General features: G+C 58.2%; 2 protein-coding genes and 1 long non-coding RNA gene across 31 annotated transcripts in view; 2 read left to right on the top strand and 1 right to left on the bottom strand.

Annotated features, from left to right (window-relative positions):
- Positions 1 to 3,314, top strand: part of RBFOX3 (RNA binding fox-1 homolog 3) — a 362,884-nt gene extending 359,570 nt beyond the window's left edge. For 6 of the 13 annotated variants that reach the window (XM_074320479.1, XM_074320477.1, XM_074320481.1 and 3 more), the window contains one exon: positions 74 to 1,890. In XM_074320479.1, the coding sequence (XP_074176580.1) occupies positions 74 to 118 (45 nt within the window). In that variant the 3' untranslated portion in view covers positions 119 to 1,890. Of the gene's footprint in view, positions 1 to 73 lie in introns of all 13 variants that reach the window. The other 7 variants (XR_012492320.1, XR_012492317.1, XR_012492321.1 and 4 more) reach the window with 3 other exon arrangements.
- A 479-nt stretch (positions 3,315 to 3,793) lies between these two features.
- On the bottom strand, positions 3,794 to 15,020 carry ENGASE (endo-beta-N-acetylglucosaminidase). Of its 4 annotated transcripts, none has more exons than XM_019735631.2 (14): positions 14,779 to 15,020; positions 13,324 to 13,391; positions 12,955 to 13,156; positions 11,903 to 12,051; positions 11,328 to 11,485; positions 10,612 to 10,760; positions 10,092 to 10,257; positions 9,045 to 9,148; positions 8,639 to 8,747; positions 8,230 to 8,420; positions 7,564 to 7,712; positions 6,938 to 7,046; positions 6,492 to 6,606; positions 3,794 to 6,344 (listed from the first exon to the last, which is right to left on the bottom strand). In XM_019735631.2, exons 1-14 carry the CDS (start codon positions 14,895 to 14,897, stop codon positions 5,928 to 5,930), a joined length of 2,205 nt encoding a protein of 734 aa, XP_019591190.2. In that variant the 5' UTR covers positions 14,898 to 15,020; the 3' UTR covers positions 3,794 to 5,927. The 4 variants fall into 4 exon arrangements, with proteins under 4 accessions (XP_019591190.2, XP_019591191.2, XP_019591193.2 ...); XM_019735632.2 differs by having other exon boundaries at positions 6,938 to 7,043; XM_019735634.2 differs by lacking the exon at positions 14,779 to 15,020 and adding an exon at positions 14,634 to 14,772.
- A 117-nt stretch (positions 15,021 to 15,137) lies between these two features.
- LOC109449394 (uncharacterized) overlaps positions 15,138 to 18,378 on the top strand; it is an 18,335-nt gene continuing 15,094 nt past the window's right edge. For 2 of the 14 annotated variants that reach the window (XR_002137693.2, XR_012492323.1), the window contains exons 1-2: positions 15,168 to 15,266; positions 16,847 to 17,014. This is a non-coding gene — a long non-coding RNA (uncharacterized LOC109449394). The other 12 variants (XR_012492325.1, XR_012492326.1, XR_012492328.1 and 9 more) reach the window with 12 other exon arrangements.

Here is an 18,378-nt window from a genome sequence, read left to right as displayed (position 1 = left end):
TTTTTTTTTGCTTTCCCCCACCCCCACAGCAGAGGTGGTACTGATTGGCTGTTTTTCATCTTTGATGTTGCAGGCTAGCCTCTGCCGAGGAGGGTACAGCCGCTTCACCCCCTACTAGCAAGAGGCCCAGCCCCTAACAGCATTCACTCTGCCTGCCTAGTACACACCACACCCAGCAGTCCAAACCCAGGCACAGCCACCGGGAGGACAGTGCGCCCTCCCGGGCAGCGACACGCCGCTGACCTCTGCGACTCTAAAGTCCATAGGTTTTACCTCCGGCCAGCTGGTCTCCCCACCCCACCCCCCACGTTGGTGTGCGTGTCTGACCCTGTCACCGCTGTATGTCTGAAACCTTGGTTCCTAGTTTGACTTTGTTGACACTGTACCCCCCTCCCAAGCCATTTCTGGGACGGTCTGCACATAGGGGAAGGGGCTAGCAATAGAGCCACACCCACGAGGGTGACCCACACCCCATCCTTGGGGTCTGCAGAGCCACAGGAGGTGCCTGGCCCAGGAAGCCACCCCAGCCAGCCTGAGCCACAGACCTCATGCCTCCCCTGGGGTTCTGGGAGCAAGGGGCTCCCCTGCACCCCAGTTGGTGGGTTCCCGACCATGTTCCTGTCCAGCCTTCACCCAGCTAGTCTCAGGAGTAGCCATCTGCCCTCCACTCCACGTCCAGCTGAAACATTGCTGATGACATTTTATTGATAACGTTTCCTGCTGGTCCTGTGGGAGCCACACCATCCTCAGGGGTTCCTTCCCAGCCTCTGTTGTAAGAAATGAAAGTATAGGAAGAAATTTCCCTGCCAGGAGGCCTGGAAGCTCAATAGCTGCTCCCCCTGCAGGGCCCATGGGCCCCCTCAGCCATCTGCCCCACTGGCCCCCTTACCCTGTCCTTCCAGCAGCAGACCCTCCCCTCCGCCTGCCCTCTGCGGTGGCACACCTGAGATGGGGTTCTGTCCAGCCTGGCCCTGGGGTTTGCTGTCCTTCCCTTCCCTGAGCTCAGAAACGCCTTTTCATCAGGGTACATTTCAGAGGAGGTGAGGAGTGGGGTGCTGCTCCCCTCAGGCCTTCCCGGTGGGACAGCATTCAGTGTCAGCCTCCCATCTAGAGAGGCTCGGTGCTTAGCTCTGCTCTCCTGAGTGCACACCACTCCCGGGGCGTGCAGGCTCTGGGAGGAGATGCTGGCTGGGGGCTACAGGTAAAGCTGAGACAGCCTAGTGAGCTTCTGCAAGAGTCCACCCTTGCCACCTGCCAGCCTGGCACCTCCATTACAGGAAAAAGTGACAGGGGCCAAGGAAGCCCTGGTGTGTTAATGAACGTACCAGAGCTGGGTTTCTGGGGGCCGACGGCTAGCTAGAGGGCGTGGGTCCCCACCAGCCAGGACGCGATCTGCCACCTGTTCCACTGGCGCATCGGTTCCTGGCTGGTGGAGCAGGTGGGTCATTCCCAGGGTGCCCAGCCCCATCACCTCCCACTTACCAGAGCACCACCTTCTCTGCTGCTTCATTCCAGGCCGCCCCCGTGGCTATTCAGCCGGCTCTGACTTCTGCCCTCCTCCTGGCCAGAGCCAGCCAGGCCCCTGCCCACCTCCGCTCTTAGCAGAGCCCATCTGCCAGCCAGGTTCCCTGTCACTGTTCCCACCGCCCCTCTACTCCCACCGTAGTCCGTGCCGTCTGCCCTGGGGGACAGACGTCTGCTCTAAATCCAGCTCATGCAAGGTGATGGGCCCTGAAAACTAGGAGGGGGACAGGTTGTGGGGCTCTGGGACTTCAGCGTGCAGCCCCGTGCCCGCCCTCCTGCCCTGTCCTGTGGGGTCTCGGGTCCCTGTCCTCACTACACGCCTGCAGGTGCTTCCGTGAAACTGCAAGTCCCGCCTTTCTGTTTCTGTTGTAGTGAAAGCTTCCACCGTTTCCTTCTTGGACCGCGAAGGGCAAAAACAAAAAAACAAACAAAAAAATCACAAAACAAAAAACAAAACAAAAAAAGATGTTAAGATCCAAGCAACAAAAAACCAACCAAACCAAGAAGCATCCACCACGTCCGGGTCCCGCGTGCCGACGCACCGCAGCGGGGAGCACGTTGGCCGGGCGCCGTGCCCAGGAGAGTGCCAGCCTCGCCCCTCCGGCTGGCAGCGCTGGCGGGAAGCGCCCTCCCGACTCGGGCAGGGGAGAATGAGAGGGGAAGGGGCCTCGGTTTTCTGTGCAGTCTTCCTTTCCCGGCCCCCCACTCCCAAGGCAGTGTGGGGCCAGCAGTGGAGCAGGCCGCAGCCCGAGCCCGGAGAGCAGGCCGAGAACGGGACTTGACCTGTGTTGCCAACTGTGCCAGAGGAGGGGACGGCGGGCTGGGGCGGGCGCGGGGAGGGGCAGCTTTTCATTCTCGGGGCTCTGGCTTCAGCCCCTGCCCACTCACCCTGTGTTGTGCTCTCTGGGCCCCAGCTCCCCCTCATGCCATGCCACCAACGCCCGTGTCCTGCAAACCTGTTCGAGGAGTTTGCAGGCCACTGAGGCTGTCCAACCAGCAGCCCTGGGGTCCGACCCCAGCACCAAGGGCTGACATGGTTCCAGAACTATGGGGCGCCCAGGCCTCCATGTGGGGGGCTGCCAGGCCAGGATTGACTCCTGTACCTAAGAACGAGGAGGGTGGAGGCCTTGAAGCCGAGGACTCGCTCTGACTGGCTGTTTCTGGTTCCCTTTGTGGGAGAGGCCCTGGGCCTGGTCTGCGGGAGGCAAGGCCGACCTCCTGGTGCCTGCTGGCACGGGGACAGGCCAGCGCCTGGCTGCACGGCGAGCTTGGCAGTCACGGTGCTATGGGTCTAGAGGGCCAGGTCAGCGCAGGGAGAGCAAGTGGTGGGGGGAAGGTCTGGGGTGCAGCAGACGGTAGGTACCAGGAGAAGCCCCTGGCCAGGCAGCGGTATCTGAAGTCGGAGCAGCCCCTGGCCAGGCAGCGGTATCTGAAGTCGGAGCAGCAGCAAAAAATAACACAAAACCGGGCTCCCAACGTGGCTCCACGACTCTCATGAAACGTAAAAGGAACGACACCTCACTTTATATTGTGCATCAGCTCCTGACGCTCCTGACGCGAGTCTCCTTTTCTATTCCCGGTGTACAGAGCCCGCCACAGGCTGCCCTGTGTACAGAGCCCCCGCCGTGCTGGACCCTTTTCTTGCAGCAGCTCCGCCCCCGGCCCCCTCTAGGACTGCAGCCAGGCCCCACTTCCTTTCTTAACCATTCTGTATGCTTCCCACGTGTGACCATTCAAATCAGCAGTATTATTATTAAGATTATTAATAAAGGTTTCTTTCTTCAAACCAGGACAGCTCTTTCTGATTTGGCAGCTCCCAGGCACAGAGGGTGGAGGGCATGCAGTTTGTCCCAAGAGGTAGCCTGCCTTCGCTGGAGCCAGGTGGGCCGAGGGGAGTGTGGGCAAGATTCTGGAACCCCTCTCCCACCCCATCCCAGGACAGGCTGGAAGCAGGGCACCTTGCCTCAGAGCTGGGGCGTCCTGGGGAAGTGGGGCTGCTGCAGGGGAGGTTGTCGCTGTGGGATGGGGGAGTCTCTAAGGTCTCACCCATGCACCTGGCTCTGCAACTGACAGGCCAGGTGGTCCCAGGAGCCCACTGCACCAGCAGGGTGTGAGTTCCCATTCCTGGAAGGCTGCTGCCCCGGAAGAGGAAGGAAGGAGAACGGAGTGGGAAGCAGCAGAAGCCCAAGGGCGGGAAGCCTTGAGCGAGGGGTTGGGCCGGGGCCAGACTCCCACACGGAGCCCCCAACACATCTCACCAAGACTCGAGTTCATTTTTCACGATGCTGGGTAATTTATTTCAGAGCAATTACACCCACCAGAGGGACACAGGCTTAAAGGCCGACATTAATTTTCCTGCATACGAGCCTTGCCTGTGGTGGGACTGGGGACCGCGCTCCTGGGGCATGGGCTGTGTGCTGCTGTCGCGCCATGCTCTGCTAAACCCCCTTATTTCTAATTGCCTGTTCACCAGACTCTGAGAAAATAATTGCCACTATAAATTTTCCCTCTTCTGCATAAAATATTCGGGGGAACCAGCATTTTTTTGTAAGGCCTTCATGAAAAGGGCAGCAGACGTGAATGGCTGTGCTGCCCACTTCTAGGCACCCTGCCCATTCCCCCACCCCCCGCCGCCGGCTCTCACCTCTTGGGGAGAAAGGCGGGGAAACCCACCCCGGTTCGGTTCCCCCTGGTTCGAAACGAGAGAGGCTCAAAGTGCTCAGGGAATTGTCAAAACAGAGAAAAGTGGGACGAGCAGTTCCCGTGGCAGCAGCTCCTGTGGGAGACCTGTTTCGGCCTCTTCTGGCCTGGAGGAGCCATCTACCCCCTCCTGGGACCCAGCTGGCGGGGCCACACGTGTGGGACATAAAAAGTACATTGTTCCCAATGAGGAAAGACATGGAAGCTGAGTCCCTGTGTCGTGCTGTGAAAGGAAGGTGGGCACCTGGGAGAGCAGGGAAAGTGGAGATGGAGGCAAGTGTCCCCCTGGAAGACCAGCTGTCCCACAGGCCGATTTTACCTGGCCCGCCCACCCCTCCCAAAGCCGGGGACCCTACGCCCGAGAAGCGGTGTGGCTGCACTGCCGCCTGGTGGTCTCTCCCTTGCTACAGCTGGCCCGGAGCTGGCACATGAGGCCACTTGCTGGGAGGTCACGTGACCCCAGTGTCCTAGCCCTTGGCACCATCCACATCTCAGCACAGAGGACGGGGGATGGGAAGAGGCCTGGGGTGAAACCTGGGCCTTGGACCCCATCAAAGGGTCACAACAGACCCTTCTCGGCACTGGAGAGAAGCAGGATTACCCAAGGTGGAGACCGCACCCCAGGAAACCACCTCGGTGGCCCAGCTGTGTGGCTGCAGACGTCACATCCGGCTCACTTAGCCCCCTCCTCCCTGGGCAGAGCCCCTGGCTGGCCTCAGCACACACAGTGGGGAGAGGAAGGTGCCAGGAGAGAAGGAAGCGAGAGAGGAAGATGACGGCAGTGGAGAGGGCTGTCCCTTGGAATACCTACTCAAGGTGCCTGGCCCTGGGAAAGGCTGAGTGGGGCGGTGGAAAGGGACAGTGGGCCCAGAGCTCCCACACGAAGGCCGTGGGCTGGGCTGGGCCCTGCTGGGGATCCTACAGCCCACGCCTGGACGCTCGTTCCGAGCAGAGGCGGAGCCAAGGCGCCCAGGCTGCCCCCTGCAAGCTTCGCCCTGTAACTACAACCCTGGAGAGAAGTAGCAGGAGACAGGCCAGTGAGAATGTTTCAGAAATAGTTCCGGCTCAGGACAGTAAATCGGGAAAGCCACAACACAAGGTGGTCTGGACAGCGGTGACCCACCCTCCAGGTGGAGATGCAGCTGGTGCCGGCCTGGCCCTGGGTTCCCACTCCCAAGGGGACACAGACTAGTCCCCAGGTACCATCGCCAGGGGCCCTGCAGGCGCCCACTGTTCCACGCCCACCCACCCTCACTGCACCCCCCAGTCCCCACTGCAGCCTCTGCTAGTGCAGTCTGCACCCTCAAAACATCGTTAGGGCCTGCTCCGAGCCTTCGTGCCACAGTGTAAGCTCGTTTCTCATTGTCCCATCTGCAGGGGTGAAAGGTCACCATTCTCAGCATAAGCGTCTTTCAGCCTATTAGGAAATACCCTTCATGGAATTTTCTGGACTATCCCAAATCCTTTCCCGGTCCCCTGGGAAGTGTGCACTATAGAGGGATGAGGAAAAAACGGGGTCCATGCACCTCAGGGGTCAGCCCAGCACACTGACTTCTCGGCTTTCCTGTCACGAATGCCCCCCACGAAAGCTGCAACACACAGCCTTCTGGGGACCTGGGGTCTCCCGCCGCTGCCCCCACACTTCCTGGCCCCATTGCGGAAGGAGCCGTCGCCGTGAGGCGGGAGACTGGTTTAATGTTCGCTCACGTGCTGGGCATGGAGTACTGCACAGCCGCCCTGCCCCACTCGGCCTGCGGCACCAGGAACCCCTCCCTGGGGACAGGCTCCACCAGGAACTCCACACGGCCATCCTGGCCAGGCCCAGCGGCGGCCACTGCCAGGTCCACGATCCTGTACTGGTTGACAAAAGCCAGGCCCAGGAGCTTGGGCTTCTCTCCCCTGCCGAGAGGACCACCTCCAATCCCTGGGCAACAGTGGAGCCGGAAGCATCGGACGTGGGACAGAGGGAAGGACCAGTGCAGAGTACAGCTGAGCCGGAGCCCAGCAGGGGGCCCCTCCCCGGAAGAGGCCAAAGAGGCGGCTGGCTGCCAGCGGACATGTGACAGAGAGATGGCCTGCACCTGGGGCAGAGGGGCCAGCAAGCTCTTAGCATCCACCACCTGGCAGGAGAGAGAAGGCATGCCGCTGAGAAGCCCACGGGGGCGGCTGAGGGGGCCACCCCTGCACGTCCCCCGCCTGGGTCCCTCCACCCCAACCTCCTGAACCAGAGGAGACAGGAGATGGGTGCTCAGCTGAGCCTGCCTCACCTGGATCTCTCCAAGGCGACAGACGAAGTTCTCCTGCTTCCGGCTGCCTGGAAGCCGTTGGAAGCTAACTAGCAGGTCCCCCAGGAGACAGCCTTGCAGGTTCACTTTATAGCAGCTGACAGAGGCAAACGGAGGCTGGTCACAAGGAAGCTGCCTCAGCTCAGAGCCTTCCAGACTGGCTGTGCAGAGGCCCCGCCATGGCGGGAAGGGAGACCCAGCCCAAAGTGGACCCTGTGGTCAGTGGGGAACCCCAGAGCTATGGCATGACCAGACCACTCCCTGTGAGTATCCTGGGCTTGTTGGGGGGCTGCCTGAAATGCAGGTGGTTACTCCAGGGCCCCTCCATCCCTCCAGTTCTGGGGCTTCTCAACACAGAACCCCTCACTCCTCAAGTCCCCACCAGTGTGGTCATGCCCTGCGGGGGCTTCACAGGAAGGAGGACTTACCGCTGGACCCAGCCCCCACTGAGCTGCTGGCCACAGTGGCCCACCGATCTGGCCAGCTTGGTGGGGGGCGCCTGGAGGAGTTGGGGGCTGTGCCTGCAGCTTGTTTCTGCTGGGGGACGAGACACGGAACTTGAGAGAGAACCCACAGGAAATGGCACCGGAAGGTGTCAGAGCAGGGGCGCCCCAGGCACGTGTGGCCCAGGACAGGCTGAGGCCTTGGAAAGGAGCACAGGGTGGACAGCAGGCAGGTGTGCGGATGGATGCTCGGGACTGGCCGTGGCCTCACTCTCCTGGCTTCTCCCCAGCCCCTGCCATGTCCCCCCTCTGTGTCACAGCTGGCAGGAGGCCACTCCCCAAGTCTCTGCAGCACACATCCAACCCCATACAGCAGGCCGTGCTGCCCAACCGGGGCCGTGGGCCAGAGGGCTCGGCTGAGGGGTGAAGCTCCCCGCCCGCAGCTGGACCACAATGGCACCATCACAGCAGGCAGGATGGCCTGACACTGCTGACGCCAGCTTCCTGCACACCCCGTGCACCTTCTCCCTTCTGGGCCCCTCTTCCCCGAGCTGTCCGGAGAAGGGGGAGAGACCTGCAAAGAGAGGCAGGAGCCAACCCCATCCCCTCACCATTCAACGGACAGATGTCACCGATGTGACAGCTGCCCGCATCCCCTGTGGTGAGCTCCAAAGCCACCCTGACATTCGAAGGCCCTTCGAGCTTATACACCATGGACAGGAAGACTTCAGGTGGCATTGGGACCTGCAGGGAGAATAACCTGGAGGAGGAAGGGCCTATGATGAGTGGCTTGAGCTGGTTCCAGCACGCCAGCCACCAACCTCTCCCTCCAGGGAGCTCGGGGGCCAGAGGCCCACTCTGGGGATGCCCTTCCCCCAAAACCAGGTCCTCTGTGGCTGAAACGTCCCAGTTCTGCAATCCTATAGACAAGAGGTATCTGAAGCACTCAGTCTCAGGAACAGAAAGTGGAGTGTGGGGGCCAGGGCTGGGGCAGGGGTGGGAACCGTGCAGTGTGGACAGTTCCAGTTTTGCAAGATGACACAGTTCTGGAGATTGGGTCCCCACCAGTGTGCATATAGTTCACACTACCACACTGTACACTGAAAACTGCTGAAGGCGGTAAACTGTGTGCTGTGTTTTCGCCACAGTGGGACACACCTCGGTTCTGGCCTCTGGCCTCATTCCGGCCTCCGCCGCCCACCTGCCCGGTTACGCCATCAACACAGATAAGGGGAGAAGATGGTGATCCCCAAATCTCCTCCCACTCACTCACCTACCTCACAACCACCTCTCTGACCTCAGGCGGAATCACCCCCTCGATGAGCAGGGAGCTGCCCCCATTCCAGGCGTCTGCCATGCAGCTGAGCGTCTTCACCCAGCCCCCTCCGTCCCCTTCCAGTCTGTGCTCTCCAAACAGGGGCTGGATTTCCTGGGCACTTGGGTGGTACCAGGGCCCCACCGCCACCTCCTAGAGGAAAACGCAGCATTGGAGGGACGACTGGGAGGGCAGAACAGTGTGTGCACAGATGTGACAGAAAGAACAGAGCGGCCATCATCCCCTTCACAAGCCCCAAGGCCCCTCCCGCCCCTCCCAGGAGGCGCCCCAAGACACGGAAAAAAGGCTGCCCCTTTGTCACGGGAAGGAACCCCACTGCCCGCGGTCACCCAGCACGGTGGCCCACACACCTGGCCATAGCAGACTCTTCGAGCCCCCATGCCCATGCAGAAAGAAGTGACAAAGGGCAAGGAGCAGATGCTATGGGTGGGCAGGTAGCCAGCCAGCAGACTCCAGAACCTGCGGAGAAACCAGCAGTTCAAGTCTAGAATAAAGGGGCGCCTCCCCTCAGCTCACGCCCTGTGATGCCCTGTGACTCCGGCTGGCCCACATCCCCCAACACGGGCATGTGGGAGGCGCACATCTGTGGGAAGTGATCCCTCCGAGACCCCGCCCCCGGAAGCAGCCTGGGCGGCGGGGCCACGCGTCCTGCCTTGACCATCCCCGAGAGAGTCAGGCCTGAGGCGCCTCGAGAAGTCCCCTGAGACCCCTCGCTGCCATCAGCCCCCGCTAAGCCTTGAGTCGGGCAGGACTCACTTGTCCTGGTTCTGGAAGAAATTCTTCTTCTCCAAACACTCGTACACCCAGCCTGGCGCAAACAGGGCCGCGGAGAACCCGTGCTTTCGGATCAGCTCGAGAGACTAGAGACACAGCAGCAGGGACATGCTGGGCGCGTCAGGACACAACCAGTGTCCAGACAGGTGGGCTCTCCCGGGGGCGGCCTGGGAAGGCGGGGGCTGCCCACTCTCCCTCCCAGCTCCACGCAAGGCTTTCGGGTTCATCCCTACAGTCCCACAGGCGACCGGAAGTGGGTGCTACTGTGGGCAGGGGTCTGCGGGTGGGGCGCGCACAGCTATACCCCTCACTGTAGTTGCTCTCTCTCCCTACACCCCACCCTGCTCTGTTACCAGATTCACAGGGTTGGAGAGAATCTTCAGTTATTGGATTAATTTAATCACTTAAGCTTAATTAATGAGACTGTCCCTGTGGCACCTGGTGGGGGTGGGGGGGAAGGCAGGTCTGACAGCCCAGGAGACAAGCTGACTCCCTACTTATCCCACAGCAGGTACATTAGCCCCGTAGCCCCTCTTCTCTTTCCTCACAGCCGACATGACTTGCCTTGCCAGAAAACCTCACTAGTTAGTAAACCAGCAGCTCCCAAACCGTGCGTTTGTCACCTGGGTCCTTAGCCCAGAGCTGCCTGTGAAAGGAAGCCCTGCTGTTTGACTCCAGCATCCCCAAGTCCACCAAGGTTTAAGACGCTAGCTTAGCATCCTTCAAAGTATGTCAAGCTAGCTAGAGGTGAGACCGCAGTGGGCACAGGTGCCTTTGTGCATTAACACCTGTATGAAAAGCACCATCTGACCGTAGAAATGGGTGGAAGTTAGGATTTTAGGGCACAGCTTGGCCTTAGGGCAGGTCACTGAAGTTTCTGGGTGCCTCAGTTTCCCTACTCTAGGAAAATAAACTGCTGCCTCTCTCCCTCAAAGAGAGATGGGAATGAAAGGGCCACAAGAAATCTAAGCCCCACGGAAGGCACGCAGGCCACTGTCCCCACCCCTGGCCTCCAGTGCCACCACCCACCTTGTTGGTGTCAAATCGGCCCCCGACAACGTTTCCCCGGGCAAACACGTCCACTCCCACATAGACATCGGCCTGGCGCTCCCCGGCCTGGCCCCGCATTCGCTCCAGATGTCCCGCCTGCCAGTTATAGTTGGTGAAGAACCCGTCACAGGAATCAAAGAAGACCCTGCAAGATGGCAAAGGCCGGGGTGAAGGACCAGGGTGCTTGTCCTGCTGTCTCAGTCTTCTTCCCCTGCCAGCACCCGCGTCCACACACGACCCAGACTGTGGGCTGCCGCCAGGACCCAGAGCAGAGTCTCCCAAAGAACAGGGGCTGAGCCCACAAACGTGGCCTACAGCCCCCGGCACAGCACCAAGCGGCCAGGCGCTAATTCTGCCTGCTGAGCACCAGGTTACGAGATGACGCTGCCCGCTCCCTCTTTACCCAAGGCGGTCATTTGCGCAATGCCGTCCGCCAGGAGAGATACAGAGCTCCCACATCTCTGCCCCGAGGGCCAGCGCCGCCATCCTGCAGGCTCACCTATTGTGTTCGTTTAGCTCATTCTGCCATTTGAGCTGGCCACTGCTCACCACGCTGTCGTACCAGAGCACCAAGCCCCCAGGGACATGTTGATGCAGCTGAGTGGTCAGGTACTGAAGGAAGTGGGGCATGTTCCCCACTGCGGCCAGCTGGGGAGAAGGACGCAGACAAGACCCAGTGAGGCCCAGAAATGTCTGTCCTGAGACATGCCTAGCGCAGGACAGACAGGACACAATCCCAGGAGCAGCCAGGTCCCCCAAAACCGCCACGGTCCCGGAAGCCAGTCAGCCCCACAAGTCGCCAAGGGGAGGGTCCAGCCAGAGGTCCGACTTTCCTTCATCTGAAGCAGGAAGGACATGGACACAGCGGTCAGGAAAAGAGAAAATGCCGTGAGAGGAGAGAGTCTCAAAAGGAAGCCGCACATGCAGCCCGAACCAAGCAGAGACGGAGGAGGGGGCGCGTGTCACCATGACGGAGCTGGAGAAGCCAAGCTCAGCCGTGCAGGCTTCTGGACACAGCACTGGGGCGAGGCCCTGTGTCGTCGCTGCTGAGTAACGGGGATCGGAGCTGCCTCACTGGAGGCGAGTAGGGGCTCCTGCCACCATCACGGGGCCGGCCTGGGAGCGCGCTGAGGGGAGGCTGAGGACACGGTGAAGGGACAGCACGCGGCAGCAGGGGCTGGGCTGGACCAGTGCCAAGAAAAGGGCCATGCTCACACTCAGAGAGTTCTCGATGTTGATCAGCCAGCCATCGAAACGGAAAAACTGGGCGATCAGGACCAGCTGGTCTGCCACTGCCCGGTACGAGTGCTCGTCCCCAGCTAGGAAGGCTTCGCACAGCTGCCCACCTTCTTGCCACTCGGTGATGAAAGTGCCTGCGGGTCAGGATAGAAGTGGGTCAGGCGTGGGAACTGGTGGTTGCTGCATCAGCAGCCTCGTATGGCCTACATGCCTGTTAGACACTCAAATTCTTGGCTGTGAGTCAGATACCCTTGGGCTGGGGCCCAGCCGTGGGGCTTAAACAAGCCAACCGAGGACCCCCATGCAGGTGAACGCTTGAGAAGTAGTGCTGTACCCCGGGCTCAGCCACCTCTGGCTGAGCTGTCATAACAGCAACCCAGGGGCCTGCAAAACTGAAGACACTGACTATCCTTTCCAGAATCAGTCAGCCTCCAGCTGTCCTAACCGATCAGGCAGCCCCCAGGCGAGGCGCTCTACTCACTAGGAGCCCAGCCCAGCCCTGTCATCGCGCAGGAGTCTAGCCAAGTGGGAGTCCTGTCTTTGGCTCTTACCCAGCACACAGACCCCGTGCCTGTGGGCAGCATTGGTCCAGCCCACCGGGGGGATGGTGACCGTGTGATGGCTGAAGTACACGAAGATGTCAATATACTGCCAGTGGTAGAAGGAGTAGGGGTTCTGCGCCGCTGAGCCCTGAATAAACCTGGGCAGAGAAACAGAACCAGTCAGGACCCAGGAAGCAGAATAAAGACACAGCAACGTCCAGGTGGAGAGAGAGCAAGCTCTGCAGAAGCCTGCCATGTACCAGGCACTGCACAGATACCGCGGCAAGGGGCAGGATTGTGCCACCGTCCTGATGCCAAGACGGTTAGTCTTAAGGGAAACGCTGTCCGCAGGCCATGCAGGCATTTGCTCTCAGATCCGATAGACGGGGTGTTTTTAGCCTCGATGACCAAGGAACACGGAAGGAAAGAGAAGCAGAAGGACTCATGCAAATGCTCCAACTCTGTTCAAAGGTAAGCAGTTCCTCCAGCAGTCTCCTTGCATGTAAGGCACCTGCATGTAAGATTTCGTCACCTGCCTGTCTGCACCTTGATGGCCAGCTCTGACTCAAGCCTTCCCATCAACCGTCATGTCCAAGATTGCTGTAAGGACGGTTAAGATCAGTGAGCTGATCCTGCAGTAACTCTGGGGGAAAAATGTCCCTTGCTAGGAACGGGAGGGGCAGGTAGTGCCTCGGAGCATTCGAGGCCAGAGCCAGCGGACCAGATAGAATCAGAGCTCAGCTGAGGAAGGTGAAGCCAAGAAATGGGGGAAGAGAGTGCCCTGCTGCTGTGCCCGCACCACCCGGCCAGACTCAGGTGCAGGCAGTGCTGGGACTCAGATGGTCTCAGAGCCGACAGGCGTGGCTCTGCCTAGCCCAGCGCCACTTCTTACAGGTGAACACTGAGGGAGGCCTCATCTGCTCTCCCACTGGTGGCACTCTAGGCTCACGCAGGTCTCCTGACTCCCAGTGCTTTCTGCCACACGACAGGCACTCTCCCTGCCCTCCAGCCCATCCATCAAAGGAAAACAAGCAGAAAATAAACGCAGGCAATGCCCTCACTTGTCATCCAGGTACCCGCCCATCATGTCATGACACAGCAAAGTCCGGGGCCTCCGGCTGCTCAGAGGGGGCTGCCGACACTCAGGGGGTGCCAAGGCCACGTTAAAGCTGTCCTCCACGTCGGGTGTCCACGCCAAGAGTTCCTCCAGGGATGAGAAGTAAAAGCTGATGGGGCTGGTGGTGTCCTTGTCATAGTATCTGACTGGTCAGAGGAGGGACACGGTGAGGAAGCAGTGGCAAGTATGGGGTTATTGATGACGCTCTGACAATCACTGAGAGAGAACTTGAACCGGGGAGTGGGCAGCCCAGCCCGAAAGCCCTAAGAGTGGATGTGGACACGATGCTTAGCACCTCCTCGGACCTTCTTACCTGGCATTGGGTCCGGGGTGAAAGTGACCACTTCACGAAAGACTGCTGCTTCTTGCTCCTCTTCGATTCTAAGCAAAGAGAGAGTTTTAAATTTTTTTCCTACGTAAAAGGGTTAAAAAAAAAAAAAACACTTAGAAGCAAATGGACCAGGCCCCATCTACACATGTAAGGGGGAAGATTCTCTGGCTTACATTTTTTAATGCAAACCCTGGACACGAGCATCAAATTGAGTGCAGCAGCCTGTGTTAGCAGCAGGCTCGGCCTCGGCTTGGACAGACATGCAATCACTACTGCTTGTTGTGAATGAGCCCCTCACTCTCTAAAACAGACACCCCAATGTCACCCTGCAGAGACCAAAGCTATAGCTATCTCACAGGTTTTGCTATAGCCAAGGAACCAGGAAAACTGAAAACGAGAAAGGTTAAGGGCCTAAGAGAACAGCGGTCAAGCTTTCCCTACAGGCCACGTTTCCCTAAGTATGTTCTGCGGAATCCTAACTCCCCATGGGAGGACTCTTATGGGGTGTAATATAGGGTTGTCATGGAGGGTTGTTATGGAGAGAAGAACAGCCTTGGCACATTAAGCCGGAAAACCCTGGATGAATAAATTAAACAGCTTTCTTTTCAAAAATGATTGTTTTTAGAGCGATGAGAGGATCCTGCAGCTGCCATTTATTTATTGGCCAGGGGCTTCAAGTTGAAATTCTCTAAATCTACCAACATCCGAGACACGTCTTTGTTAATGGGGGTATCATCTGCCAACACCCCGCTTCCATTTTCCATTTTTGTGGGTAAAGCTCCCTCTTTAGGATCTGCCATGCCTGAATACTGACCCAGGGCCTTCAGAAGGGGGCTTAAGGGGACCCCAAGAACTATAGGGGTGGGTGGAAGGAATGGGACAGATTCAAGTAGAAATGCCACCGAAATGCTCCTTTTCGAAGTTCCACTGCCCTCCTCTTCCCCACCAGCCCGCGACCATTAGCTTTCACAGATGTCCAGTCTGAAACACCCCCCAGTCTCTCTCCTTTGGGTTTAAAAACAAAGCTACAGATGCTGTTTCCAGAAGGTAGTCACATCTGTGCGCCTAACTTCCCCCCAGGTGAGCAAATGCCCCAACAAGGAAGAAGCGGGGGCCCAGAAGGGCATGGTCACCCTTCCATGCCTCTGTGCCTTTGTCAGTTCTGTTCCCTCACACTGAAAACCCTTCCCCCCATTCCCACCCGCTGAAACCTTCCTGCCTTCCTCAAGACCCGGTTCAAAGTCCCCACTCCCGCCACCAGCCCCTTGCTGTCCAGCGTGGACGTCAATTACCCTAATTACACCAGCTGGCCTCCACTGATCAATTTCAAATGCCAGGCTAGGGTCCTTTGGGTGACCCACGGCCAGGAGAGGTTGGCATTATCGCCCGCCGCGGGAGGCAGGGCCTCCAGGCTTGCCCACCCGGCCCTCCGCACACCTCGTCCGCGCCCGCCGCTCCCGCTGCTCTGTGATCGCGGGCGCCCGCAGCGGCAGCTCCTGCAGGAGCGCCGCCGCCTGGGTAGCGACTCCCGGCTCAGGGACTCCAGGCGCCTCCATGACACAGCCACGCCGGCCGCCACCCACCGCCCGCCGCCGCCAATCGCAGACCAGGGCCCGCCTCCGCTGCCGCCCGCCTGCCAATGGGGACTGCGAGGCACGGATGCCGGGCCCGACTGGGTGCAGGCCACCTCCTGGCTGGTGCTCTGAGCCGGTGTCCCCGCCGCCAGGACTTTGTAGCCAGAGGGCGGGGCCAGGGCGAGGGGCGGGGCCGCGGAGAACGGCGGGGGCCTGGGCGGGGCCTGAGCCCAGGGTGCTCACCGCCCCCTCCCCGGCGCGAGCCTCGTTTTTCAGAGAAGTCCTGTCTCGCAGGTCCCAGAGGCGGTAAGCTGTAGAAGTGAGACAGTTCGTCTAACCCCTGTTTCACAGGTAATTTTCAGAAAATGGCGAAACCACAATTTTCATTCAGGTGTAAGTATGGACAAGTGTTAAAGACTTTGTTCTACTCTAGGCAGCAAAGGAACCAGACATGTTATAACTAGTTCAAAGGAGAATCGAAAAAGACCCGTTTATAGGTCAGGAATATTGAAATGAATATGTAAATAGAAGAACTACTTTTTCACAGGGTGGGGTGGGGGAGATGGCTGAGTCTCTGGACAGGACAGTTTGTAACGTAAAGAAGACGATGAAAGGCCAGGGGCAGATACCAGCAGACGTGGGTGAGTAGACTGCACGTAGCTGTCCACATGTTTCCTGTTCTCCCAGACCTACCCCTGAGCACGCAGGGCTGGAGGTAACTCAGAGACGAGCTCCGTGGTCTCTGGGCCACAGACGAGTTCACAGGAGACCTGATTGAAGGGAAGCCTGAGCCTGGACGAGAAGGGTCTGGGAAGCCAGACCCAGGCTGGGCCCCACAGGGCCAAGTTTGGGCCAGCGTCAGTCTCCTCACCCAGCCCCCAGGGCCTCTTGGTGCAGCTGGGAGTGTCTCAGCTGGCCTGCAGCTGCCCCCAGTCCACGCCCAGGCCACGTTGGGTGGGCCTCTTTGTTGTCCTCACGGTGGACTTTGAACTTTGTGAGGCCCCAAGTTTCCATAAACCCTGAGAGTGGGGAAGGTGACTCAGGCTGAGGAATGGGGCCCCGGCTGTGCTGTAGGGAGGACTGGTCACTCAGGAGCCCGGATGCGGATCCCAGGGAGGACAGAGACTGCGAAGCCCTGAGAAGGGGGAGCAGGGTCCCCCAGCTCACACCTGCTGTGCTCAGGTGAGTGCAGGAGACGTGGAGTCTGTATTCGGTCTGCATCGAACCAGATGTTCCTGAGAGCTCACCTGCAGCCTAGTGGGAAAAATAAATAAATGTGTCATCCTGAGAACTAACACAATTCTTAGAGAAACTTTAAACAGCCCTTGGATAATGTGCAGTCTCTGGGGTGCGGGGGGAATACGCCAGGGCCTCCCTCCTCTGCTCCTCTCTGTAGGTTGGGGAGCAGGGAGACACAGGTAACCCTGCATGCACGCGCACATGCACGCACACACACACACACATGCACGCACGTGCACACACACCCTGGGGCAGGGACCAGTCCAGTCTTGTGGCCTCTGTGTTGGCCGGTTTGCTACCTGCCCGGGAGGCCCTATGGCTCCTGGTCTCTCTGGAGGTCCCCATGTCTGCCTTGAGCTCACACTGGTTCCCACTGGAGCTCCAGACCCCTCTGAGGCCTGGCTGGGCCCCCTAAAGCCCTAGCCTTATAGGGTTTCCAGGTGAAATACAGGACACCCATTTAAATTTCCAGATAAACAATGAATGGACCATGGGACATGCCTATACTAAACAATTATTCCTCGTTTGTCTGAAATGCAAAGTGACCTGGGATCGGGTATTTGCTAAAGTTGGCAGCCCCGCCTGCGAGCTACACTGCGGCCTTGCTGCAGACCACCTTGCACTGTTGTGGGGCCCCTCTGGCATCTGCTGGAGAGCTCTCAGCCATCTGGGCTCTGTCCACACCCGCACAGGAAATCAGGGTGACTCAGGGGAGCTGAGCCTGGAGACTCCCCTGCACGACCGAGCGTAGTCAACTGGCCCCCGAGTAGGCGATCTGGGCTCACATCTGCCTGCTCTGCCTGCCCCGCCCTCTTCCCTGCGGACTCCCACAACGTCCTGGGGCCAGAAGCTCAGACCAGGTAAGTGGACATCACCATCACCTGCTCCTCTGGCTTCATTGATGATATGTGAAAGGTATGGCAGGAACTAATTGCTCCCAGCATCCCTTCCGTCTCTGGCTTTTGGGAAGAGAAGGCCCAGGTTTGAGCTGCCTGCTGGCTGCCAGTGAACATGAGGATGTGATGGTGGGAACTGCAGCAGTTCCCACTCTAGGTGGGAGCCGTATGTGGAGGACACAGAGCAACAAGCGAGAAGGGGCCTGGGTCCCCTGTAGCACAGATCTCAGTACTGCACTGGCCCGACTCCTAAGTAGGTAAGAAACTTCTATCTGATTTAAGCCAATAACTATGTGGGTATTTATTAACAGTAGTTGAATCTATGACAAGGGAAATACAGGATTTTAGAAAAACCTTCCAAAACAATAGCCTGTTATTTATTTATTTTCTTGCTTATTCTTTCTGAGTGCGTTCCTTCTGCGATGAATCTCACTTTTCCTCCGTTCAGACAGGTGCCTCAGACCAGCTGGGGCATGAGCCAAAATCACGCTCAAGGCTTTTGAACTGAGGCTCCCTTTTATAACATCCTCCTAGGTACTCAGCAAAGCCTTCATGAATAAAAGGAACCTGGGCCAGCCTCTGGCTCCAGTCATAGCGTCGCGCCTTTACACCCACTTGAGGCTGCCATTGCTCAGCCATTTGGAAATGAGTCATTTCTTCTGTGACCATCCTATTGGGGACGTTGCCCTTGGGACCTTTGTTCTACTGTGTTGTCTTTAATTAGTGACATGTAGGAATCTGCCATGTGTTCTGGCTACTAACAGTTTGCTTCTTACCTACATGAACAGAGCAAATGTGCGTGCTGCTTATCTTTGAACACTTTCAAAGGCTCGTGCGGGACAGGTGTTTCAGATTTCGCTATGGTCAAGATTATTAACAGCGTCCCTTCTAGCTTTGCTGTTCCCTCCTACCGTGTTTCCCCGAAAATAAGACCTGACCAGAAAATCAGCCCTAGCATGATTTTTCAGGATGACATCCCCTGAACATAAGCCCTAATGCGTCTTTTGGAGCAAAAATTAATATAAGACCCGGTCTTATTTTGGGGGAAACACGGTAGTTAGGAGGGCTGTCCCGACGTTAAGGTCATGAAGATGTTCTCCGGTATTTTTAGCTAATAATTGTCATTTGTCTTCATTTTTGTTTGTTTGTTTTGGTTTTTGTGTTTTTACCTATCTAACTTCCAGATGCCTTTTCAGGGTAGATGTTTAGTATTTGATCTTCCTTTTTGGTTACTGACCTATTCAGATTTTTCTCTTTCTTCCTGGGCCAATTTTGCTAATAAATGTTTTTCTAGAAAAGTGTCCATTTCATCGAGGTTTTCAAATGTG

The sequence above is a fragment of the Rhinolophus sinicus genome, linkage group LG15, assembly GCF_036562045.2.
Source record: "Rhinolophus sinicus isolate RSC01 linkage group LG15, ASM3656204v1, whole genome shotgun sequence".
Taxonomy (NCBI): domain Eukaryota; kingdom Metazoa; phylum Chordata; class Mammalia; order Chiroptera; family Rhinolophidae; genus Rhinolophus; species Rhinolophus sinicus.
This window is presented reverse-complemented; position numbering and strand designations above follow the sequence as displayed.

What these genes read in the sequence shown, in the direction of transcription:
- ENGASE (XM_019735631.2), bottom strand. Translation starts at nt 14,897, where the DNA reads ATGGAGGCGCCTGGAGTCCCTGAGCCGGGAGTCGCTACCCAGGCGGCG. An exon ending in GAGCTAAACGAACACAATAG is followed by an intron (nt 10,258 to 10,611) that starts GTGAGCCTGCAG and finishes GCCATCTTGCAG; the next exon opens with GGTCTTCTTTGATTCCTGTG. An exon ending in TTCTTCCAGAACCAGGACAA is followed by an intron (nt 8,748 to 9,044) that starts GTGAGTCCTGCC and finishes GTTTCTCCGCAG; the next exon opens with GTTCTGGAGTCTGCTGGCTG.